General features: G+C 48.5%; 1 protein-coding gene across 7 annotated transcripts in view; it reads left to right on the top strand.

Moving 5' to 3' along the window:
* The first annotated feature begins 2,692 nt into the window (after positions 1–2,692).
* The window catches only part of BCL2L1 (BCL2 like 1), a 51,481-nt gene continuing 32,711 nt past the window's right edge, over positions 2,693–21,462 (top strand). The window contains exons 1-2 of one of the 7 annotated variants that reach the window (XM_049650964.1): positions 2,693–2,817; positions 4,359–5,052. In XM_049650964.1, the coding sequence (XP_049506921.1) occupies positions 4,489–5,052 (564 nt within the window). In that variant the 5' untranslated portion in view covers positions 2,693–2,817; positions 4,359–4,488. The other 6 variants (XM_049650966.1, XM_049650963.1, XM_049650965.1 and 3 more) reach the window with 6 other exon arrangements.

Below are 21,462 nucleotides of genomic sequence, written 5' to 3' on the forward strand. Positions count from 1 at the left end.
ATTGAAATATAAAATATGAAATATAAAATTTTATATATTTTATATAAAATATAAAATATAAAATATGTACTAGATGAGTACAGAGAATTTTTTTTCTAATATTGAATTGAAGAAAGTCTTCCTAAGAATGACATAGAACCTGGAAGCCACAAAGGAAAAGACTGATACATTAAAATACACACGAAGTAAAAGTTTGTCCATGGTAATAAATAAACTGGAAAAATATTTACAGCTTAGATGTAGAAAAAAAGGATAAAAATTCCTATAAATCAATGAGACAAAGCTCAATGGAAAGACCAACTGAAAAAAAGGGCAAATGAAATGAATAGAGAATTCACCACAACAAACTCCCCCCAGAAGAAGACTCATCAATACGAAAAATTGCTCGACTTCACTCTTGGTGAAAAAATAAAAAGAAGAAAGAAAAATAAAAGTGCCTCTTCGTTTTTATCTATCTCAGTGGCAACACGCTGCAGTTCAGGATGTGAGGACAAGGCACTCTCATATTTCACTGACAGGAGAGGACAAACTGGTACAACTGATGGGAGAGGACTTTGCCAATATCCATTATAACAAAACAAAAACAAGTTCGTGTACTCACTTACTGGCATTCTACTTCCAGGAATGTACCTCACATAAACTCCCACGTACGCAAAATAACGAATGGATGAGTTATAGTATTGTTTGTAATAAGAAAGGAATGGAAACTACCCAAATGTACCCAAAGAGAATATTAGGCAAGTAAATTAAGGCAGGTATTTATATAAAGTTGTGTGTTAATTTTAAAAATTGAGGCAGGGGCGCCTGGGTGGCTCAGTCGGTTAAACGGCCGACTTCGGCTCATGTCGTGATCTCGCGGTCCGTGAGTTCGAGCCCCACGTCGGGCTCTGTGCTGACAGCTCAGAGCCTGGAGCCTGTTTCAGATTCTGTGTCTCCCTCTCTCTGACCCTCCCCTGTTCATGCTCTGTCTCTCCCTGCCTCAAAAATAAATAAAATGTTAAAAATTTTTTTTTAAAAAAATCGAGGCAGACCAAAAATGTAGAGCTCAGCCAGAAGAGCAAGATGTAGAAGTGTCTATAGCAAGCTAGAATTTGTGTAAAAAATCTGTACACATAATTTGCTTGTGAATACAGTGACCATCTCTGAAAGACTACAGAAGAAAGTGATTGATGTGGGGGGAGCTGTGGATTGGAAAGCAGACGTGGGAAGAGGACTTACTTTTCTCATTCTATGCTCTCTGTATATTTTTATTTTTTTAAAGTAGTTTTTTTAGTTTATTTATTTTGAGAGAGAGAGAGGGAGGGGCAGTGAGAGAGAGAGAGAGACAGAGGGAGAGAGAGAATCCCAAGCAGGCTCTGCGCTGTCAGCGCCGAGCCTGATGTGGGGCTTGATCCCACAAACCATGAGGTCATGACCTGAGCCGAAATGAAGAGTTGGTTGCTTAACCAACTCAGCCACCCAGGAGCCCTTTGTATATTTCTAATATTCAGTGTTCCCGTATACCTATTTTTAATTAATTAATTTAACACAAAACACCTCTCAATGTTTAATTTTTTTTTTTAACGTTTATTTATTTTTGAGACAGAGAGAAACACAGCATGAACGGGGGAGGGGCAGAGAGAGAGGGAGACACAGAATCGGAAGCAGGCTCTAGGCTCCGAGCCATCAGCTCAGAGGCTGATGCGGGGCTCGAACTCGCCAACCGCGAGATCGTGACCTGAGCCGAAGTCGGACGCCCAACCGACTGAGCCACCCAGGAGCCCCTCAGTGTTTAGACTCAAGTCTAACTCACTTCTATGGTCAACTTTCCAACCTCCTGCCATGCCACATTTCTCCTCCCTCAACTTGCTTCTCCAGTTTCTGGAACATGCCAACATCGTCCTGTTCTGAAGAACATTCTGCATTAAGCTGTTCCCTCTACCGAGGTTGCTGTTCTCTAGTTTCTCACCATGGGTCATCATTTTCTTATATTTTAAGTCTTGGGTTCTAGGTCTCTTTTCCAAGAGGCCACCCCTGGCCATCCCACATAAGCAATTGTTGAACAAATGCCTCTCTCACTGGGCTGGCAGGGCAGGGTTTACATCCCTGGGTACCCAGTCTAAAGCAGCACACTCCCTTCACTCTATGACAATAACCTGATTTACTTCTTTCATAGCACTAGTCACTATTTGAAATTTCCTTGTTTGTGTATTTTCTTAGTTGTTTACTGTCTCCAGCTCAAGGGTTTAAGTCTTCATGAAAGCAGGGATCATGTCTTGTCTTGTTTCTATCTTCAGCAACCCAAATAATAAACATTTGTTGAATACATTTATGCAGCATATACTATGGACCACACACTGTGCTACAGATTTTACAAACAACAACTCTTTCAATCCTCACAATAACTCAATGAGGGAGGTTGTGTTTTCACCTATTTTACAGTTAAGGAAATTGAGGCACAGAGCAGTTGAATAACTTCCCCAGCTGACAGAGTTGGAATCCCAGACACAACGTTCTTAGTTATAACGCGACGCTTTTTAGATATATAAACACAGATAGAGGACACTGACTAAGTGAACGCACCGAAATGTGAATATAAACGTTGACTTTTTTGGGGTTTTTTTTTTTTTTGCGTCTCCATATTCTCCAGATCTGCCGCAAGGGGGCGCTCCCTCCCAGGTCTTGACGCCAGTCCTCAAGGCGCGCACTCCCTTTGCGTCTCGGGCTCGCGCGCGCTGCCGCGGCACCGGAAGTGACTGAGCTTGCAAGTTCCCCCGGTCTCTTCAGGGGAAACTGAGGCCGGCTCGTTCGGAAGAGACAGCACGAGCCGTCAGCCAGGTAGGCCGGCCCGGGTCCGCAGCGCGGAACTTGGCTACGAAGAGCCCTCGCGTCTGGAAACTACCTGGCCGATGAAGGGGGGACGTGGCCCCCCACGGCTCGCGGGGCTCGCAGGTGAGAGCACCGCCTCCCCTGTGCGTGGCAGGCGCTGCGCCCAATGGGAGCCCTCGCCGTCCCGCTTCCGTGCCGACTGGACTTACAGATTGGCTACGCCGGGGCGGACCGCCGGGGGCGAGACCCCTCCTTCTTGAAAGGGCTAGGGGGCGCCCCTGAGGGAGAGCGGTTGCCTGGCAACGGGGCGGTGGCCCGGCGGGTACCCGGCCTAGCGCGCGGGAGAAGCCACCAGGCCGCAGCCCACCCGCCCCGGGCTCCGGAGAGGTGCAGCCCCCGGCCCCCAAGGCCTCCCGGGGGCGCCAGGAAGCCACCTTGGGCCTGTCCTCAGGAAAACGTGGTCTCAGCTGGGCGGGGGGGGGGGGGGGAGACGTTCGAGCAGGCCTCAGGCCCTCTCCCTGACCTGAGGAGAGGCCCGGAGCCTCACCCTCACCCCCTCTTTGTGCAGGGCGCCGGCGGCCATTGTGTCCGTGCGGGGAATGGAGGACCCGGCAATCCCCCACCACCGCCGCTACGTCCAGGGCCTTTGGGGAATTCAAAGAAAATCGGCGGTGTTTCTGGGGGGTCCCCGGCCGTCAGCCTCCCGGAAAGGCCCGGGGATGGCCTTTCCGAAGTCAGACCGCAGATCCGAGGCAGTTTCCCCCTCCTTCTGTCCCTTCTCGAAACCTTGAACCCCATTGAGAAGTACCTTCAGGGTTTCGGAAGCCTTACCCCGGGCTGGTACTTAAATAGAAACGACAACAACAACAACAAAAAACCTAAACCCCACACCAGCCACCTCCGGGAGAGTTCTCCTGGCTCCCAGTAGGCGGAGAGCCAAGGGGCGTGCAAGAGCGAGGGGGCTGGGCTCTCGGGTGGCAGGAGGCCGCTGCCGAGTGGCCGCCCTCGATCCGGGCGATGGAGGAGGAAGCAAGCGAGGGGGCCGGTTCCTGAGCTTCGTAATTCCTGTATCGCCTTCTGGGCTCCCAGCCTGCCGGGTCGCATGATCCCTCCGGCCAGAGCTCCTTTTTTTGCCAGCCGCCGTGAGGCCGGCTGAGTTGCCGGCATCCCGGCTGCCACCTCTTCTCCCGACCTATGTTACAAAAGATCTTCCGGGGGTTGCACCTGCCTGCGGTCGCCTGAGACGGATTTGAATGTAGGTGGTGCGGGGGTGGGGATGGGGGGCAGACTGCCCGTGCGGGTGACTTTCTGAGGAAGGCATTTCGGAGAAAAAGGGGTGGCTGGAGTAAAAAAAAAAAAAAAAAAAAAAAGCCTGTGTGATGATTCAGAAAGAGCCCACTGGTGCTTTCAATTTGACTTCATTGAAGTCTCCTGGAAGCTAGACCCAGACCTTCCTAAGAGCCACAAAGAAACCAGTTCTGGTACCTCCAGGGGGAATGGGATATTGTAGGGTAAATGGCATGCATATTAATTTTTTTTTTTTCCTGAAGCTCTTTCTCTTCCATCAGAACCTTATCTTGGCTTTGGATCTCAGAAGAGAACCACCAAGCAGAGAACAGACTCAGTGAGTGAGCAGGTGTTTTGGACAATGGACTGGTCGAGCCCATCCCTATTATAAAAATGTCTCAGAGCAACCGGGAGCTGGTGGTTGACTTTCTCTCCTACAAGCTTTCCCAGAAAGGATACAGCTGGAGTCAGTTTAGTGATGTGGAAGAGAACAGAACTGAGGCCCCAGAAGGGACTGAATCGGAGATGGAGACCCCCAGTGCCATCAATGGCAACCCATCCTGGCACTTGGCGGACAGCCCTGCGGTGAATGGAGCCACTGGCCACAGCAGCAGCTTGGATGCCCGGGAGGTGATCCCCATGGCAGCGGTGAAGCAGGCGCTGAGGGAGGCCGGGGATGAGTTTGAACTGAGGTACCGACGGGCATTCAGCGACCTGACATCCCAGCTTCACATCACCCCAGGGACAGCATATCAGAGCTTTGAGCAGGTAGTGAACGAACTCTTCCGGGATGGGGTGAACTGGGGTCGCATTGTGGCCTTTTTCTCCTTCGGTGGGGCACTGTGCGTGGAAAGCGTAGACAAGGAGATGCAGGTATTGGTGAGTCGGATCGCAACTTGGATGGCCACTTACCTGAACGACCACCTAGAGCCTTGGATCCAGGAGAACGGCGGCTGGGTAAGGACCACGCCCCTTGTGTGTCCCTTTCTCTTGGCTTCTGGTCAGAGAGATCCCTAACAGCCTCTCCCCTGCTTCTCCATACTGTCGTGCCGGGTGATTATTGGAGGTATTGTTTGTTAAGGAGATGTGACCGGCCTCCTTGCACCACAAGAGGTTAGCTGTTCTCAAATACAGATGACCTAGATCTTGAAGGACCAGGCAGCTTTCATTCCGGTCACCCTCACGGCCCCGCTCTTTCATACTCGTGTTCCAGTTTCCCAGCGGAAGAAAACAGCCTGTGTGTTTATTTGGCCCCAAATCTTTGCGAGTGGGAAGTGAGTCCAGTCAGTGCTCCCCTCACCACAGAAAGGGCTGCTGAGCGTAACGCCTGTGAGCTCCTCCATTCTTACTCCCCCCGGGATGTCAGTCCTGTCCTGGACTTCCCTCCCACAACTCAAGTTCCCCTTTATTTCAGAGTTTGCATACATGTTCCTCTCCTCTCAGAACAGGGCACGGCCAGGCAGAAGTTCCCACTGGCATGGATGGCTGAGGATGGTCAGATTCTAGGGCAATGTAAGCTGTGCCAGGGGGCTGGCCGTGTTTGCGCTGCTCCCCTATGTTCCTTTGCTCCCAAGTGTGTAACTTTCTGCATGGCTGGCCTGTTTGCCGAGCTCTTGCTGTGTCACGCATTAAGCCCGGGGACTTTGCACCTCGCTGCCTGGGGTCGGTTGGGGAGCTCCAGCTGTTCTGCCTGTTGCTTTCCGGCCAGGGCCCTGGGGCCTCTTCATGGAGCACTGTGTGCTGGCAAAGCAAGAACCCGGTCTTCAGGACATTGAGATTCAGTGACAGGCTTCGGGAACAGACTGACCTAGGCTTGAGTGCCAGCCCGGTCACTTAACCAGCTGTGTGACCTTGGACAGGCCAGTTTACCTTGAGCCTCGGTTTCTTCCACTAAAAAAACGTGGCAAGCCCTCTTTGCCTTGTAGGATATTGTAAATCTCGGAGCTAATGTGCGCAGTGACTGGCACCAGCAAGTTTCCATAGTAGTAGTTGTTACTGGTTCCAGACGCACTTTCTAGGCCCAGGAGTCATGCCTCATTCCTTTCTTAGGGAGGAAGAACTCTCTTGCCCATCACCAAATTAGGAGGAGACAGTGGTGAGAGGTTCTTTACCAATGGTCATTGTAGGCAGTTTTTGCTCTTCCACAGTGAGATGGGTCCTAATTTCCTTGCTTCTCTCCCTGCGTAGGGGAGGTGCAGGGCTTATGAGAGGTATTGGTCCCCTCAGAATACCCAGAAAATTGAACAGGCTTTGGGAAATAAGTCATCTATTGAAGGAGCTGAGGTGGAAGGGGCCTTGCACCGGGGACTCTGGAATGTCAAGAATGCAAATTATCCATAGGCTGGGCCTAGGGCGTGGCACTTCAGTTTACCTCTGAGCAAGAGACCTCCTAGTTTGCCCTGGAACCCTTCCCCCGTCTTATTTCCCATTTCTTTGCAACTTCATTAACTCTTCCTGCTGCTAGTTCTTGTAAAATACAAAGGGGTCAAGTCAGTAGAGGTCAGATGACTGGGGTGGGGTTGGGGAGGTAAAGGTGGAGAGCTCTCCAGCTAAGGCCGACCAGACTTGAAAGCCATTCTGTAAATGAACTCCCTGGGGGGATAAATGATTAAATAGTTCCTGTTGGTTTGTGTGATGACCTCGCCGTTCCCTCCTGCTTTGATTCTCTTTGGGGGCAAATATTTGTTCAGCTGATTCCAGGAGGGATGGGATTCCAGCGCTTTAGACACACCCTCTGAGGCATCTCCTAGTAGACTTGGGCCTTATGCCCACCTTGCCCAACTATTGTCTTTGGCCAGTGGTGCTAATACCAGGTGGGTTGTTGCCAGCTATTAACAAAAGACAGTCTGGGAGAGGAGCCTGTTCCGTCGGCCAGCCTCTGAAGAGGGCTACGTGGATCAGAGAATTGCCAGTTGCCCGGTATTGTACGTAGAAAGAGGTTTTAGACACAGCAGCATAGGGTGAGTTCATCAGATCGCCCCTGGATTGAAATTCCATCTTCTGTCTCTTTGCTCAAGGATTTTCAGAGCCCGTTAGACAACATACCGTATGTTACTTCCTCTTGGTGAACAGAGGGGTTGTGTGCAGAAGAGCAAGTTATGTCAGCACCATTTCTCGGCACACATGCTCCCTGAGGCCAGGACATAAAGAACATTTGGCTGGGGATCCTTTGGATAGAAGCTACCCACCCATCCTGTTTGAGCTGCACAGACTGGCTGCTGCAGTGGCATCTCAAAACCTTCCTGGAGGCTGTGGTGGATCCACGAGTGTAGGACTTATGGGCCATTACCACCTTGGGGTATGCTCTAAATTTAGCATCCCTACCGGAAAGGGGAAGGAAATGAACCTTTATGGAGTACATCTTATGTATGAGGCATTGTGTTGGGTCTTTTATTTACGCAACCAAAATTTATTGAGCATCTACCATGAGGCAGGCACTGTGCTGGCCATAAGCTGCACGTGGTATCTTCCCTCGTGGAAATGACATGCTATTTCATAGAACCCACACAGTAACTTTCCAAGGTAGGGGGGTTTATTCCCAGTTGACATGTGAAACTCCTGATAGCTAAATGACTGGCTCCTGGTATCCCTCAACCAGTTAAGTGACTGAGTGAGAGTTTATACCTAGGTCAGCTTGACTCCAAAGCTTGAAGTCTTTTCCATCCCATATCAGGTTGTCCTGGGAGTAATAAAGTGACCCAGACATGCTGGCACGAAAGCCAGAGATGCAGTAAGGCCAAACAAAACATGCCTGTGGAGGTACTCACTCTGGTCTGTGATGCTGGCATTGTGCAGGTAGAACAGTGCCTTTGTTGGCCATAGCAGGTCCCAGGTAGTCTGATTCTGGCACTGGTAAAACTCAAGTGGGCATTAAAGGTTTTGGCTAGCCAGAGTGACCTTCTTGTTAGTTTTTTCATTGTTAAACCCTCTCAGGCTTAGATAAGAATAGTGTGCATGTGGGGAGAAGGTGGCCTGCTTCAGATCTGTCTACTTAATTGTGGGTGGGTTCCAAGGACTGGAATTTTAGTCATAGCCACACCACGGCCTTACTGGAGTCACATGGCAAGATGCTGAACCTGTTTGTCTCTGTTGTCCATCCGTCTGTCTCACCTGTAAAATAGAATAATGATAGCCACCTGCCATAGCTGGACTCTAGTAAAGGATCTAGAACAAAAGCCCTTCCTGGCCTTTAATTGTAGGATGGAAGAAGCACCTCTTTAATGAGTGGGCTCTCTTCCTCAGAAAACTGAACTTTGGCCTCAGAGTTTCTCAAGAAACAAAGCCAGCTCTTGAGATAATCATCTAGATTGGAATATGATGTGTGTGACCTTCTCTGTAGGACAGAGTGTTTCTGGGGCTTTCAGTGGGAATGTGGACAGCTTTAGGGTGAGGACCCAGGTAGACTAGGCCATTTTGGGATCTCTGTGCCTGGGAAACCCCTAAGCCTGATGGAAATACCATTGCTGAGAGCAATGAACAGTGTGTGGGGAGAGGAAGCGTAATTTGGCCTTTCCCAGGTTGCATGGCTCTGTGGTCTTCTAGTTTCTATAGGTTTCTTCTTGCCTATTCTGGCTTCTTTGGCATGGGTATATGATTAGCTGAAGCACCTCAGTGACCTTTGCAGATCTCAGCAGCTGTTGGCAGTTCTGCGGTTTTCTTGGGGAAACCCCATTAGAAACCCCAAACGTGGAAATTTTTAGTAATCTCATTCAGGTCCCAAAGTGAGGTAGAAATATCTCAGGGACTCCACCTCAAAACACCCAGTTCTTCTGGATGTGCATTTGACGTTGCTTTTAAAATTCTGTCGCCATCACAGAATTTTCCAGACTTCCTGGGACTAATTTCCCCAGTGGCCCCATGGAGCCCTTCAGCCTCTGCTAGAAAATTACCCAGGTGTTTTTTCAGGGGGTCTCGACAGAACCCAGAAGATTTTCTTTTCTTTTTTGTGGACAGTCACCACATTTGTTTGGGCTGCAGGAAGCAGCGGTTGTCAGCTGTCCTTTCCCCAGCAGGTATCTGTCCTGAGTCCGATGGACTTCAGCAATTTTGAGTAGCCACAGCCTTCCATCATGGGGCTTTCTTTCAGCAACTATGGTCTTGTCCGGGTTTAGCCTGGATAGATTTAGGGGTAATTCCCAGTGAGCTGCTCTTCGACAGAAGCATAATCTCCTGCTACCTTAATTAGCAGGGCCCTGTCCCCACCCCCAACCTCCAACCTAATTCCACAGAGTCCTCCCTCGGGACTCCCTCTTTTTTCTTTGAAGGAGTCACTCTGCTCCTGGAGCCACTTCTCTTCTGTCCCTATAGCCGACAGTCTGTCTTCCCCGTTCCCAGTTGGCAGACCTGAGTCAGACAATCCCACTGGGTCTTTTTGTTTAGCCTGGGGAAGAGAAGACTCAGGAGAATATGATCACCAGTTTCAAATATCTGGGAAGAGGGCCTAAGCCTTTTTTTATTGTTAAAATACCCAGCAGAACTCGAATAAATGAGAGAAAAATAACAGTGGTAGTGTTAAATGAGTGTAAAGAAGACATTTCTAACACAATCACATCTCTGCCAGATTTAGGAGTTTTCCTGAAGGTCAAGTCTGCGTCTTGCCCATACTTGTTTCCTCAGCACTGACCAGAGGTCTTGGGCATAGCAGGCACCTAATGAAAGAGATGCCCACTAAATTTCTGAAGAAACACAGCTATCAAACCAGAAACCAGAATAATAGTAATGGAAACTCCTTTACCTGATGGTTCAGTCATTGATTCAAACAGTGTTTATTGAGCTTCTATGCACAGGCTGTCCTAGGTACTAGGGGTACTGCCTTAAGTAAAATGAAGTTTTGCCCTTGTGATGCTCACATTCTAGCGGGGAGAGACGGACAACAAACATGTCGTTATGCGTATATAACATATCAAGTGAGAGTAAGCGCTGTGAAGAAAATAAAGCAGGTTGAAGTATAGGGCATGCCTAGCAAGGGAGGTGGGGCTGCAGTTTTAAGAGTGGTCAGGGAAGGCCTCACCAAAAAGTAATATTTGAGCCCGAACCTGAAGAAAGTGGCAGGAGAAGAACTAGCAAGAGGGAGAGTGGTTGGGATTGAAGGGGGAGAGGTGGCCAAAAGCCAGATTGCACAGGGCATTACAGGCCACGATGAGGACTTGGCTGTGGTTGAATGAGTGAGAGACCAGAAAAAAGTTTGGAGCACGGGTAAAGTGATCTGAATTCTGCAAGGGCTGCAGCCAGGAACCCTGTGATGAGGTTGGTGCAACTGCCAGGTTAGAAAGAATAGTGGTTTGGATCAGGAGACGGAAGTGGGAGTTGTAAGAAGGGACTAAGAGCAAATGGCCAAGCTTGCACATGGCATGTTGATGGAGGCCACATTTTTTAACCGCTAGGAGGTCATGAAATCAAGGCTAAGTAAGCTAGATGTTCTTCAGCGATAGTTCTGTCCAAATGCGGTATCCTGAATGGTTCTCCTCCATTCTAGCAATATTTCTGTTTGAAATGTTGTCTGGGCCTAGGTCGTAGCTCACCCACATCTAGCTGTGTGACCTTGGGCAAGCTTCTTGAATTCTCTGAACCTTGGGGCAAATGATATCTGCTTCATCAGGTCATGACAAAGACCTTATGAGGCATGCCCAAGATGTGTAGAGCCTGGCACATGTTGTTAGCATAATTCCTATCATTTTTACCCCAGAACTCAAGTCAGAAACCCATTCAGCATGCATTCTCCTTTTTTGGGCTCCATGCCCCTCCAGCACATCCTCAGGGCAGGGTCCTAGCAGTGTTTTTGTCATGGTAGGAGTCCATGGTGTTTCTGTGCTGTGGTGGTACAAGCACTGGTCATAGAGTCAGGATCCTTGTTCTGTCATTCTGCTCTGACTCACTGTCTTTCCTTGGCCAACTCACTTCACCCCCAGGCTCCAGTTTCCCCCAAATCTGTAGGACAGAGGGTTGAAGTGGACAGTCTAGGTAGGAATCTGGTTGTCACTGGCCTTAAGCCTTGTGGCCAATTCCACCATTAAGGCATATTAATTACATTTGAGGATGGCTCTTTCCTATCAACAGCTACAGCACTTGAGCTATAAAAATTAAGTAATTCCAGTGTCAATACAGGGTACTTTCTCACTGACCCCACAGTAATAATATTCTACATTTATGTAGCACTTTGCAACTTCCAAAGCGCTTTCATATCCACCTTGCCTTTTTGATGCATATAGCCACGCAGCGGGGTGAGCCGGAGGGAAATCAGGCTGAGAGAGGTGAAATGGCTTGCCCAAGGTTACACATCGGGAGGAAGAGGCAGGGTTTGGATCTGTGGATCACTTGACCACTTACTTGCTGTGTGACCGTGGACAAGTCTTTTAACTTGTAAATAGCCGCAATAATAGTGCCTTGTTCTGAAGACTCAGTGAGTTAATCCACTTCTTAATGTTCTCAGAGTAGTGACTGTCGGTATCAGCAGCAAACAGCAGCCACATCCTAGGGCTCCTTCTGGCTTCCCATTTATTACATATTGATTTTTGCAAATAGTGTTTTTGCAGAAAGAAACTGCCTCTGGGACCTTCTGATACTTGGTTTCATCCCTGATGAGACTCTCAGGCCAAGCTGGAGCCTTACAGCTAGCTCCAAGCTACAAGGCTTTTTGGGCAGACTCCAGAGCTCCCCTCGGAACTAGAGGTTTTTCTCTCGCTCTTCAGGAAATGCCATTGCAATGACTTCCATGGACTGCTTCCTGTCCCAGCCCTGCAGCCGATTCCTGCTGGTGAGAGTGTAGAAACTGGAAAGTAATGTCCCTAAAGACTCCCCCCTCCCCACAAACTACTTTTTTTGGACGTGTCCCTCCCTTTCCTCTTGTCAGTTACTTTCTTTGCTCCCTCCCCCTTCACCCTTCACCTAGCTTCTCTCCCCAGCCCTTGGTCAACCCTTTAAGATTTGAAAATGCATTTCCAGTTAGTTCTGTCAGAACAGTTCTGTTCTGGGGGCTGGCCAGAACTCCATCTCTCTCCCAGGCTCCATCACTCAGTAGCAGTTTCAGTCTGGGACTCCCCCTAGAGGGACATTAAGCCTGTCACTTGCAGTGCCTTGTGTCATCCATTAACCCCGAGTTTCCCCTGAGGTCCCTACCCCCCCCCCCCCCCCCCCCCCCACTCCATCCCCCCTGCACAAGATGGAGACTCCTAAGAGAGATCTTAGAGGTTTGGCACATATAAATCCTGCCTCTTGGAGACTGATGACAGAGGATGGAGTGAAGTGGAGTCAGCCCCTCCCCCCTTCACCTTTCAAGAGGAAGCTAGAAGGTTGAAAACCTTGTTGGACAATCATCTGAGGAATGGGAGCTAGCTTGGGAGGAGATTGGAACGCACTCAACTATGCCTCAGATCCTTTGTTCCGCTCTTGAAAGGGAAACATTCCCCTCCCTCCTCCCTGGCCACACACACGTGCCTTTGTTCCCCGGTCAGGCCAGGCGGAGCCAGGAACACAGTGTCCCTTCCAAGGAGCCTGACTTGTCTCCCCAGAGGCTGGCTTCCTGGTCAGCAGGATTGAGACTTTTGCTCAGGAACCCCCCCCCCCCCCCCCGCCCCCCAGCCTCCTGTCCTTTCCATGGAAGAGTCTTTCTCTCAGCAGCTGAAAACTTGACTACAGAGCTGTCCAGGGACTTCCCTGGAATTATTCCATGGGATGCCCACATCCCAGGATTAAACAGTCCCTCCCTCTTATTCCACTTGGTGATTAATATTATTGTTAACATTACTATTAATAGCACCTAACATTTATCAAGTGCTTACTCTATGCCAGGCATTGTTCAGAGGGCTTTATATGTATTTATTCCATTCGTCTAGCTGCACTTTGAAGTTGGTACTGTTATTAACCCCATTTTACAAGTGAGGAAACTGAGGTACAGAGAAGTTAAGCAACTTACGCAAGGTAGCACAGGTAGAGGTAGTAAGTGGCAAAGCCTGGGAGAGTAGTTTCCAAGCTCCCACTTTTAAGTACTCGGCCCCTGCCCCCCATTGTACCAGTGTTTAGACGATGGTGGGTATTTATCCAGTGCCACTTACGTGACAGGCCTTTTACCAACATCATCTCTTTGTTACTGTCCTGACAACTTTACCATTATAGGACACTGAGATTTGGAGGGTTTACTTAGCAGGAGGCAGAGTCAGGATTTGAAACCAAGACGATCTTACTCCAAACCCTGTGTTCTTTTTCTCTACCCTTCTTAAAAGCCCTACAAGGTTATCTTCATTCTATGGTTGAGAAAAACTGAGGCTCGGAGAAAAGTGACACGCTCTGGGCCTCATAAGCTAATACCAGGGCAACCTGGGCTTCAAACTCGAGGTGACACTTTTAACACTTTACTGCCTTAGTAGTCTGTAGCGTGATGATAGTAGCTTTTATGTGCGTGTGAACGCTGTGTCATTTACCAGCCTCCTTTGTATACATCATTTCACAGCGAGGTAGGTGAGGTGGGTATGTTTAGACCCATTTCAGGAAGGAAACTAAGGCCAGGAGTCTTGTCCCACAGTAAATGGCAGCGTCAGTCTTACAAGTCTTTTTCTGGCTTTTAAGGCCTGAATGTTATATATAATGTCTGCCTTCCCTAAGGCTGTTCATTGCTTGGAGCTGTCCTTAGAGTTTGATTTCATTTGTTAAAGCAGCAAGTACTGATGAATGCTTTACATGTGCTAAGTGCTGGGGATACTGTGGGTACTGGGGTGAGTAGACCTGGGTCCCATCCCTCAGTGGTCTGTTTCCGTGCCCCACACCTGGGGCCTTGCTAGTATCCTTCTGCCATCTGAGTCAGGCTATATGTATCACCCGTCTACCCCCTCTATCGCCAGACACACCAGGCAAGGTTCATTATAGTTGGTGTGTACTGATCACCTTCCACACACCCATAGATAAAACTCCGGACTCAGACTTGAAGCTTAGCTTGATTTCTTGCTCTACTACATAAGTACTAGGCATATCAGTTTCAAGTTCTCACCCTTAAATCTGAGAGAAGTAATACCAACTCATCAGAGTAAGGGAGGCTTAAGCAAGAAAGTGAAATTTAAAAGTGCTTTTTAATAATAATAACAGATACTGTGTGTTGAGTGTTTGCTCTGTGCCAAGTGCTACATTTATGCCCTTGACGTTAATCATCTTGTTTGGTCCTCACAACTGTGTCAAGACAGAGAATCCAGATCTTCAAGAGGCTCTATAGGGGCGCCTGGGTGGCTCAGTCAGTTAAGTGTCTGACTTCAGCTTAGGTCACGATCTCACAGTTCTGGGGTTCAAGCCCCGCGTCGGGCTCTGCTGACAGCTCAGAGCCTAGAGCCCGCTTCAGATTCTGTGTCTCCCTCTCTCTCTGCCCCTCCCCAGCTAGCACTCTGTCTCTGTCTCTCAAAAAAGAAAATAAAAATGTTGAAAAATAATAATAATTTTAAAAAAAAAGAGCCTCTATAATATGTCCACACTAACATACCTTACAGGAGGCAGATCTGGGTCTCGCACTCAGATGTATCTGGTGCCAAAGCCTACCCTCAAGCCACTGCGTCATTGCTTCTTTGCAGGTCTGGACTGGCTTATTTTACCCTGAGTTCCTGGCACAGGGCCTGAGGTTGGGTAAGGGCTTGGCCAGCATCTGCTCAATGAACATGAGGTTATTATTAGATGCAGGTTAGGTGACAAAAATGTCTCTGTCCCTAAGGAAGCAAACTCATTTGCAGCAGGAGGAATAGACCCGAAACACTTGGTGAATGGCTCCAGGCAAACTGTGCCAAATCTGTGCTGTCGTTTCCAGAAGCAGAAGAGGACAGACCCACTGGCTGCATCCCACAGATGCCCTGGAACTCTGCCAAACCAGGCCACTTCCACCATCAGCTATTCAATTGATGACTCGGTCCAGAGGCCTCCACTCCCAGGCTGCATCATCAATATGCGCCTTCTCCCTTGCCAACTGCACTGCCAACCCAGACCCTCTCCTGCGCCAATAGTGGAAAGTGTCAGGAGGGGAAAGATCACCATAGGCTTGAACAATAGCCTTCTCAGCAGTGTGGCTTTGTGCAATGCAATGCACACTGAATCCTCAGTTTCCCCAGCTGTAAAGTGAAGATAAGAGTCATCCCTTGATGAAGATAATAGTAGTAATGTCTTTCTCATGGAATTGCTTTTTCTTCAGCCTGGGTCACTCTTCTCCTAGATCTGATCAGGGCTGTCATCTTACCATTTAAGTCTCGACTGAAATTATCACCTCTGGAGAAGCCACCCATGTTTACATGTTTACCGTCTGTCTCCTCCAGTAAAATCTAAGTCCCCTAGAGTGTAGGAGTTTTGTCTCATTTTTTTCCTTCATCCCCAGCATCTAGCAGAGTGCTTGGCATGTAGGAGACACTCAGCAAATATTTGTTAAATGAGTGAGTGACCCTGTAGCCCACCTAGCACAGTGCCTGATGCGGTATACTCAGTCAATGTTAGGCATCATTATTACCTATTAGGAAGATGTGGACCATGAAGGCTTTCAGTAGTTGGAAGGAATGTGCAAGGGCAGCCTTGGTAGATAAGAACCACTCGGGCAGATCTGGAGGGTAGAAAGTGTATGATGCGTTTGGGAGGTAGCGAGAGGGCAGACTGGCTGAAGAGGGTCTGGGTTGTGAGTAAAGCTGGTCAGGGAAAAGGGAGCAGTGACTGCTGGCAGAAGTCTCTGGGCAGAGGGATAGGGATGGTTGACAGTACAGGTGGGCCCAGTGGGGAGAGGCCCAATACCAGAGGGATGCAGCCAGGTCTCTGGTGACGCCTGGGAAAGAGAATCTCTTGCCAGCTGGGACACAGCAGGGAAAACTGCAGGGAGATAAAAGCCAGAGGCACCTGTGACCTGTGGATCAGGTAGGCTGCCCGGGTTGTTATTTTGGGGCTCTGGGGCAGGTGCAGATTCAAAGGCTTGATTGAAGCCTTTTGGCAACTCTTGTGTCAGTAGGGTAAACATCACCTGTCTCCTGCCACCTGTGGCAACAATGCCAGGAAGGTACCCTAGGAAGGCCCAAAGGGGCCCAACTTTTTTGCTGCCCTCATGGAGCAAGAAATACCCACCATGACAGGCCACTTCTTCCCTGTCGTACAACCCCCTTTCTGAAGGGCTCAGGTGGCAATAAGATACCTCCTGCCCAAGAGGCCTCCATGGTTCTGGCCCATGGAAGGCAGGGGCAGGGCTTTGGGAGCCGTTGACAGCTGGGCCCAGCTGGGGGAAGGGATCAGTTTGGGAGCAGGTGCAGATTTCAGGGAGGGCGGGGCCTGAAGGGAAGTAGGGATCTTGGTAGACTACAAAATTGCCCTCCCCATCCCCCAGCCACAGCTGGCTTCTCTAGGAACCTGATGACCTAGTTACAATGCTTAGAAATTGTTAGCTTAGCTTGCAATTTAGGGCTGTACCAGTCTCTCCTTTCTGAGGCTTCTTAGGTCCAAAAGGTGCCCTGGCATTCCCCCAAGGGGGTTCCATGTGAAGGATATGCACTGTATCACATGTACGGGCTTCTTGTCCAAGAAAGGAAGGAACCAATCAGGTTTCTCCCTTCTTCCTTGATGTGCCCTCCACCCACCCAAGGGAGAAAAGACTCCCCTGCCCCCACCCATGCCCACTTCTTTCTCTCTCTGGGGGGTTGATGGGTGGCAAACAAAGGTCACAAACTTCTTACCTGGAGGTTCTGTAGAGAGGGAGACTCCTATGCCCCTGGAGATAGCTTGAGCACACCTAACCATTTCCTCCTTACCTTCTCATCTGTGTGTTGTTAAGGCTGGATGGAAGGGGGTGAAGAAGAATCTTTTGGGGGCTCTGGAGGCTCCAGCCCTGCCAGGCAGTAGCTGCTCCTGGTGTTCCTGGTGTCTGCCTCTCCATGGCCTCCTTCAGACAAATTTCATCACTGTTAAGAGGCACAAAATTTGGCAAACCAGTACTGGAGCCTACTTGCCCTATAGTTATCCTTGGACAAATTACTTATCTCCCCTAGCCTTAGTTTCCTCATTTATAAGAAAGAGGTAATAATATATAGTGCTTTTCTTGAAAGACTCTTGGGAGCATGAAAATAACTGGTAAGATACATGGAACACTTAGCATGGGGGCTGGCATATAGTAAATATACTAAGTATGACAGCTACTATTACTGCTATTATTATCAGAGTGTCTTCACAGGTGGTCAAGTTGCTGTGGTCACTATTGGCGCTACTCTCCAAGAGAAAATTTCTAGGTTGAGAGAGTATGTGGATATCCTTTGAACCAAGAGCTTGGAGATTTTAAGATCCTGAAGCTGAGGACAGTGGTCTATAACCTTGTCCTCCACCTCCTCCACAAGTGCCCCAAGTCATGCTCTGTTCACAGTAATCGTGGCTAGCCTGGCATTTGGCAATAGGGCGTATTTGATCTTTGCTGAGTACCTCCAGGAAGGCAGGGCCCTCCTCCTGCTTTATTTACCGCTGTGTCCCTAGAACCTGCCACAGAACCTGGAACATAGAAAGCACTCAATCATTATTTGTTGACTGAGTGGAAGGCTTAGTGAGTTGAATATTTAAAGTATATAGAAGTTGGGGCGCCTGGCTGGCTCCATCTGGAGCGTGTGACTCTTGATCTTGAGGTTATAAGTTTGAGCCCCACATTGGGTGTCGATAGTACTTAAAAATAAAATATTTTAAATAAAATAAAAATAGAAGTGCAGAGAAGCACACCTAGCGCATAGTAGGTGTGTGACATGTTTGAACGATTAAACAAAGTGTTGTGAGGCCTCTGAGTTTTTCCAGGATGGCTCCACTCCTTGTTTGCTGTGTGGCCATAAGCCTTTTGCCCAAGCTCTGCCCGTTGCCTCATCTGTTGCAGAAAGATAACACCCGCCTTGCCTCCCTCGTGGGCTAGCTGTGAGGCCCAGGGAGACGATAGATGAAAAAGCACTTTGAGAACTATAAATATTTGGTCTTGTTGCTGTTCCTTGACGAGGTCACAACCATAGCTGTGTCATTCATTCATTCGTTCATTCATTCAGCCAACAAGCATGTTTTGAGTGGAAGCAATAGCTGGCTCGCTTATCTGGCTTCACGAATTTGGACAAGTTACTTTACTTCTTTAAGTCTGAACATCCATAAAATGGAAATAATACTCTTTTCACAGGATTGTTGGGAGGAAGCCGAAAGCAAGGCCCCCTGAACTTACCGAGGCTGAAAACTGTCTCTCTCGCTGTCATCAACTATGATGAGGCCTAGCACTTGGTGGCTGAGGGTTTAGTGACATTAAGCCATTACTGCCTTCTGTAGTCAAATTACCAGACAAGGCCAGAACTCTTGAGTGTGACTCAAATGGGAAGTAGAAATGAGTGTTCCCTCCTAACCCCAGGATGTCCTCGCCTGCCTCGGCTGGACTGCTGAGTGGGAGATCTGACCCAGCCAGGATCAGTACTGCTTAAACATAAAACCATGAGGCACAGTGGGCCTCACCCCACGCTCACCTCTGATTCAGAACAAGAACATCCACCCCTCGTTCTACCCACTTCTCCGTCTGCTACTCAGCCAGAAAAATTTCCCTTTGTTCACAGCACCCACATTCATATGAAACCCTAGGGGTTACCATATCAAGGAAATCTTCAGGGAGTCCTCAGAAACAGCCCTTTGGGGCAGGGTCTAGTGAGGGAGCCCAAGTCTAAGTTCAGGGTCTCCTGGGACTGGGTCAAGCAGCAGGTGCAGGCATGAGGCCCCAGGCTGGTGGCTAAGTGACGAAACTGAGAGATGTATAGGGCCAGACAAGAAGCCAACCTAGAGGAAACTGCCTGCCTGTCCATGCAGGTGTGTGGGCACCTGGGGGCAGTTTCTGGTTTGAGTTAGTGGTGGAAGTTGGCTTTCGAAATCAGTACTCCAAACCTCAGTGAGGGAAGCCCATGGAGCTCCAGGGCAAAGCCTGCCGTTGGCACCCAGTCTGGGCTATAGAGTCAGACACAGCTGAATTTGAATCCAGGCTCCATCACGTACCAGCTGCTTGTCCTTGGGCACATTCCTCCCCTTCTCTGAGCCTCTGAAAAGTGGAAATAATAATACCTGCCTCAGTTTTTCATAAGGATGAAATGAGATCATACATGTCAAGCTCAACACAGATGTTAGAGTAATTTTAACAATAGTATTTTTTGTGCAGTTCCACTTAAGTGTTCATATGTATTAATTCTCTGAATTCTCAAAACAGTAGCACTGAGGTAGGTACTCTTATTATTCTCATTTTACAGAGGAGAAAAGTGAGGCATAGGGAAGTTTAAGGAATTTGCCCAAAGACACAGCTACTAAGTGGTGAAGTCATGAGTTGAACCCAAGCCTGCTGGCTCCAAAGCCCACGTGTTCTACCTCTGGATAAGGAGGGCCCAGTAAATGTTGCTGCTGTTACTCTTGTATCCTTCGTTGTAGCTGTCTGTGGTTTTGGCCTATCTGCTGAATTCTGAGCTCAGTGAAGGCAAGAAACCCATCTTAATCACCTTCCATCCCCAAAGACCAACATAGTACTCATAGTACTCATTAATATGTGCTTAATGGCTGAGAATATTCCCCATCTTCATTAATCAATCAGTAGCTCTTTATCGACCATTTCCTGTAGGCTAGATTTGAACTAAATCCTGGGAGGAATGCAAAGTACAACTGTGTCTCTGTAAACGGAAGGTTGGGTGTGTGTATGGTTGGGGGGGAGAGGGGGAAGCATTCCAGAGCACTGTGTCATTGGCAGAAACTTCCACACAGGAGGCAAAAACAATACAGGTGGCTTGGGGATGTTTTGCAAGCTGGGATTCCCACCCCTCCCTGACTGGGCCACTCCCTCCATCTTCTGCAGAACAAGGTGGCACAGATTCCCTACTACTGCCCTAGGCAGAAACCGCTCCTTCTCTTTGCACTCCTTCTCTTTGCACCCTCTCCAGTGAGGAGGGTGCATCTTTCTTGCTCATGCAGCTAGTTCATGGGAGCCTAGAATGACAGGGAAAGAATCAGAAGTTTGGAGCTGGGAAGGGACCTTAAAAAAAACACTACTGCCAAACCAGGTTGGGGGGGGGGGGGAGGGAGGGGGGCAGGGTGGCTCAGTTGATTAAGTGTCTGACTCTTGGTTTCAGCTCAGATCTGATCTCACAGTTTGTGAGTTCGAGTGGAATCTGCCTCTGCACTGACCGCGAGGAGCCTGCTTGGGATTCTCTCTCTTTCTCTGCTCCTCCCCCACTGGTGTGTGTTTGTGTGTGTGCGTGTGTGTGCACACGCGTGTCCACACTCTTTCCCTTTCAAAATAAATAAATAAACTGAAAAAAAAAATTTTAAAAACCAGGTCCAGATCTTACCACATTCTTGCTTGTCAACCTCTACCCACTTAGAATAAAACCCACAGTCCTTACCAAGTCTGCTAAGACTTGCATGATCTGGTCCTGGCTGCCTCTCCCATCCTCCATCCATTCCTCCACTCCCTCTCTGTACCCTGACCACAGAGGCTTCTGCTGTTCCTTGTTCCCGTCACACTTGTCCCTGCCTTCGGGCCTTTGTAGTTGCTGTTTCCGCTACCTAGAATGCTCTGCCCTGGTGTGTGCCTTGCTGGTTCTTTCCATTGACTCAGCTCCCAGGTCACCTCCTCCAAGAGATTCTCTTTGACCTTTTGTCTAAAGTAGCTGAGCTACTTTGTTTAGTCTTTTACCTGCTACATTATCTAGTCTTTCACCTGCTTGTATTTTTTGTCATAGCACTGATCTCTGACATTTTCCTTTTGTGTGTTTACTTGGTTTTTGTTTCTTCCACTGGAATACAAGTGTCATGATTATAAGGACTTTGGTTTGTTCATTATTTTATCTGTAGTTCCTAAAACTCTAAAACTGTTCCTTGCAGGTAGTAAACATTCAGTGAATGATTTTGGAACAAATGACTAATGACTGAGCAAATGAACAAACTTGAGATGTTGTTTTCATTTTACACATGAGAAAACTGAGGCCCAGAGAAGTGAAGCCAATAAGAATTGAGAGTTGTTGTTTCAGCTCATCTTTTGAATGCTAAGTGCCAAGCACTGTGTTTAGTGATTTACTTGCATTATCTTTGTTGCTTCTCATAATGAGTTGTTTGGAACATCATTTTTTATACACTATTATAGCATTTACAAGAAAACCAGAGGAGCGGCTTGGTCGATTGAGCATTTGACTCTTGATTTCAGCTCAGGTCATGATCCCAGGGTTGTGGGATCAAGCTCCATGTTGGGCTCCTCACTGAGTGTGGAACCTGCTTAAGAGTGTCTCTCAGGGCATCTGGGTGGTTCAGTCGGTTAAGCGTCCAACTTCGGCTCAGGTCATCATCTCAGTTTGTGAGTTTGAACCCCGTGTTGAGCTCTGTGCTGATAGCTCAGAGCCTGGAGTCTGC

The sequence above is a fragment of the Panthera uncia genome (assembly GCF_023721935.1).
Source record: "Panthera uncia isolate 11264 chromosome A3 unlocalized genomic scaffold, Puncia_PCG_1.0 HiC_scaffold_11, whole genome shotgun sequence".
NCBI classification, from domain to species: domain Eukaryota; kingdom Metazoa; phylum Chordata; class Mammalia; order Carnivora; family Felidae; genus Panthera; species Panthera uncia.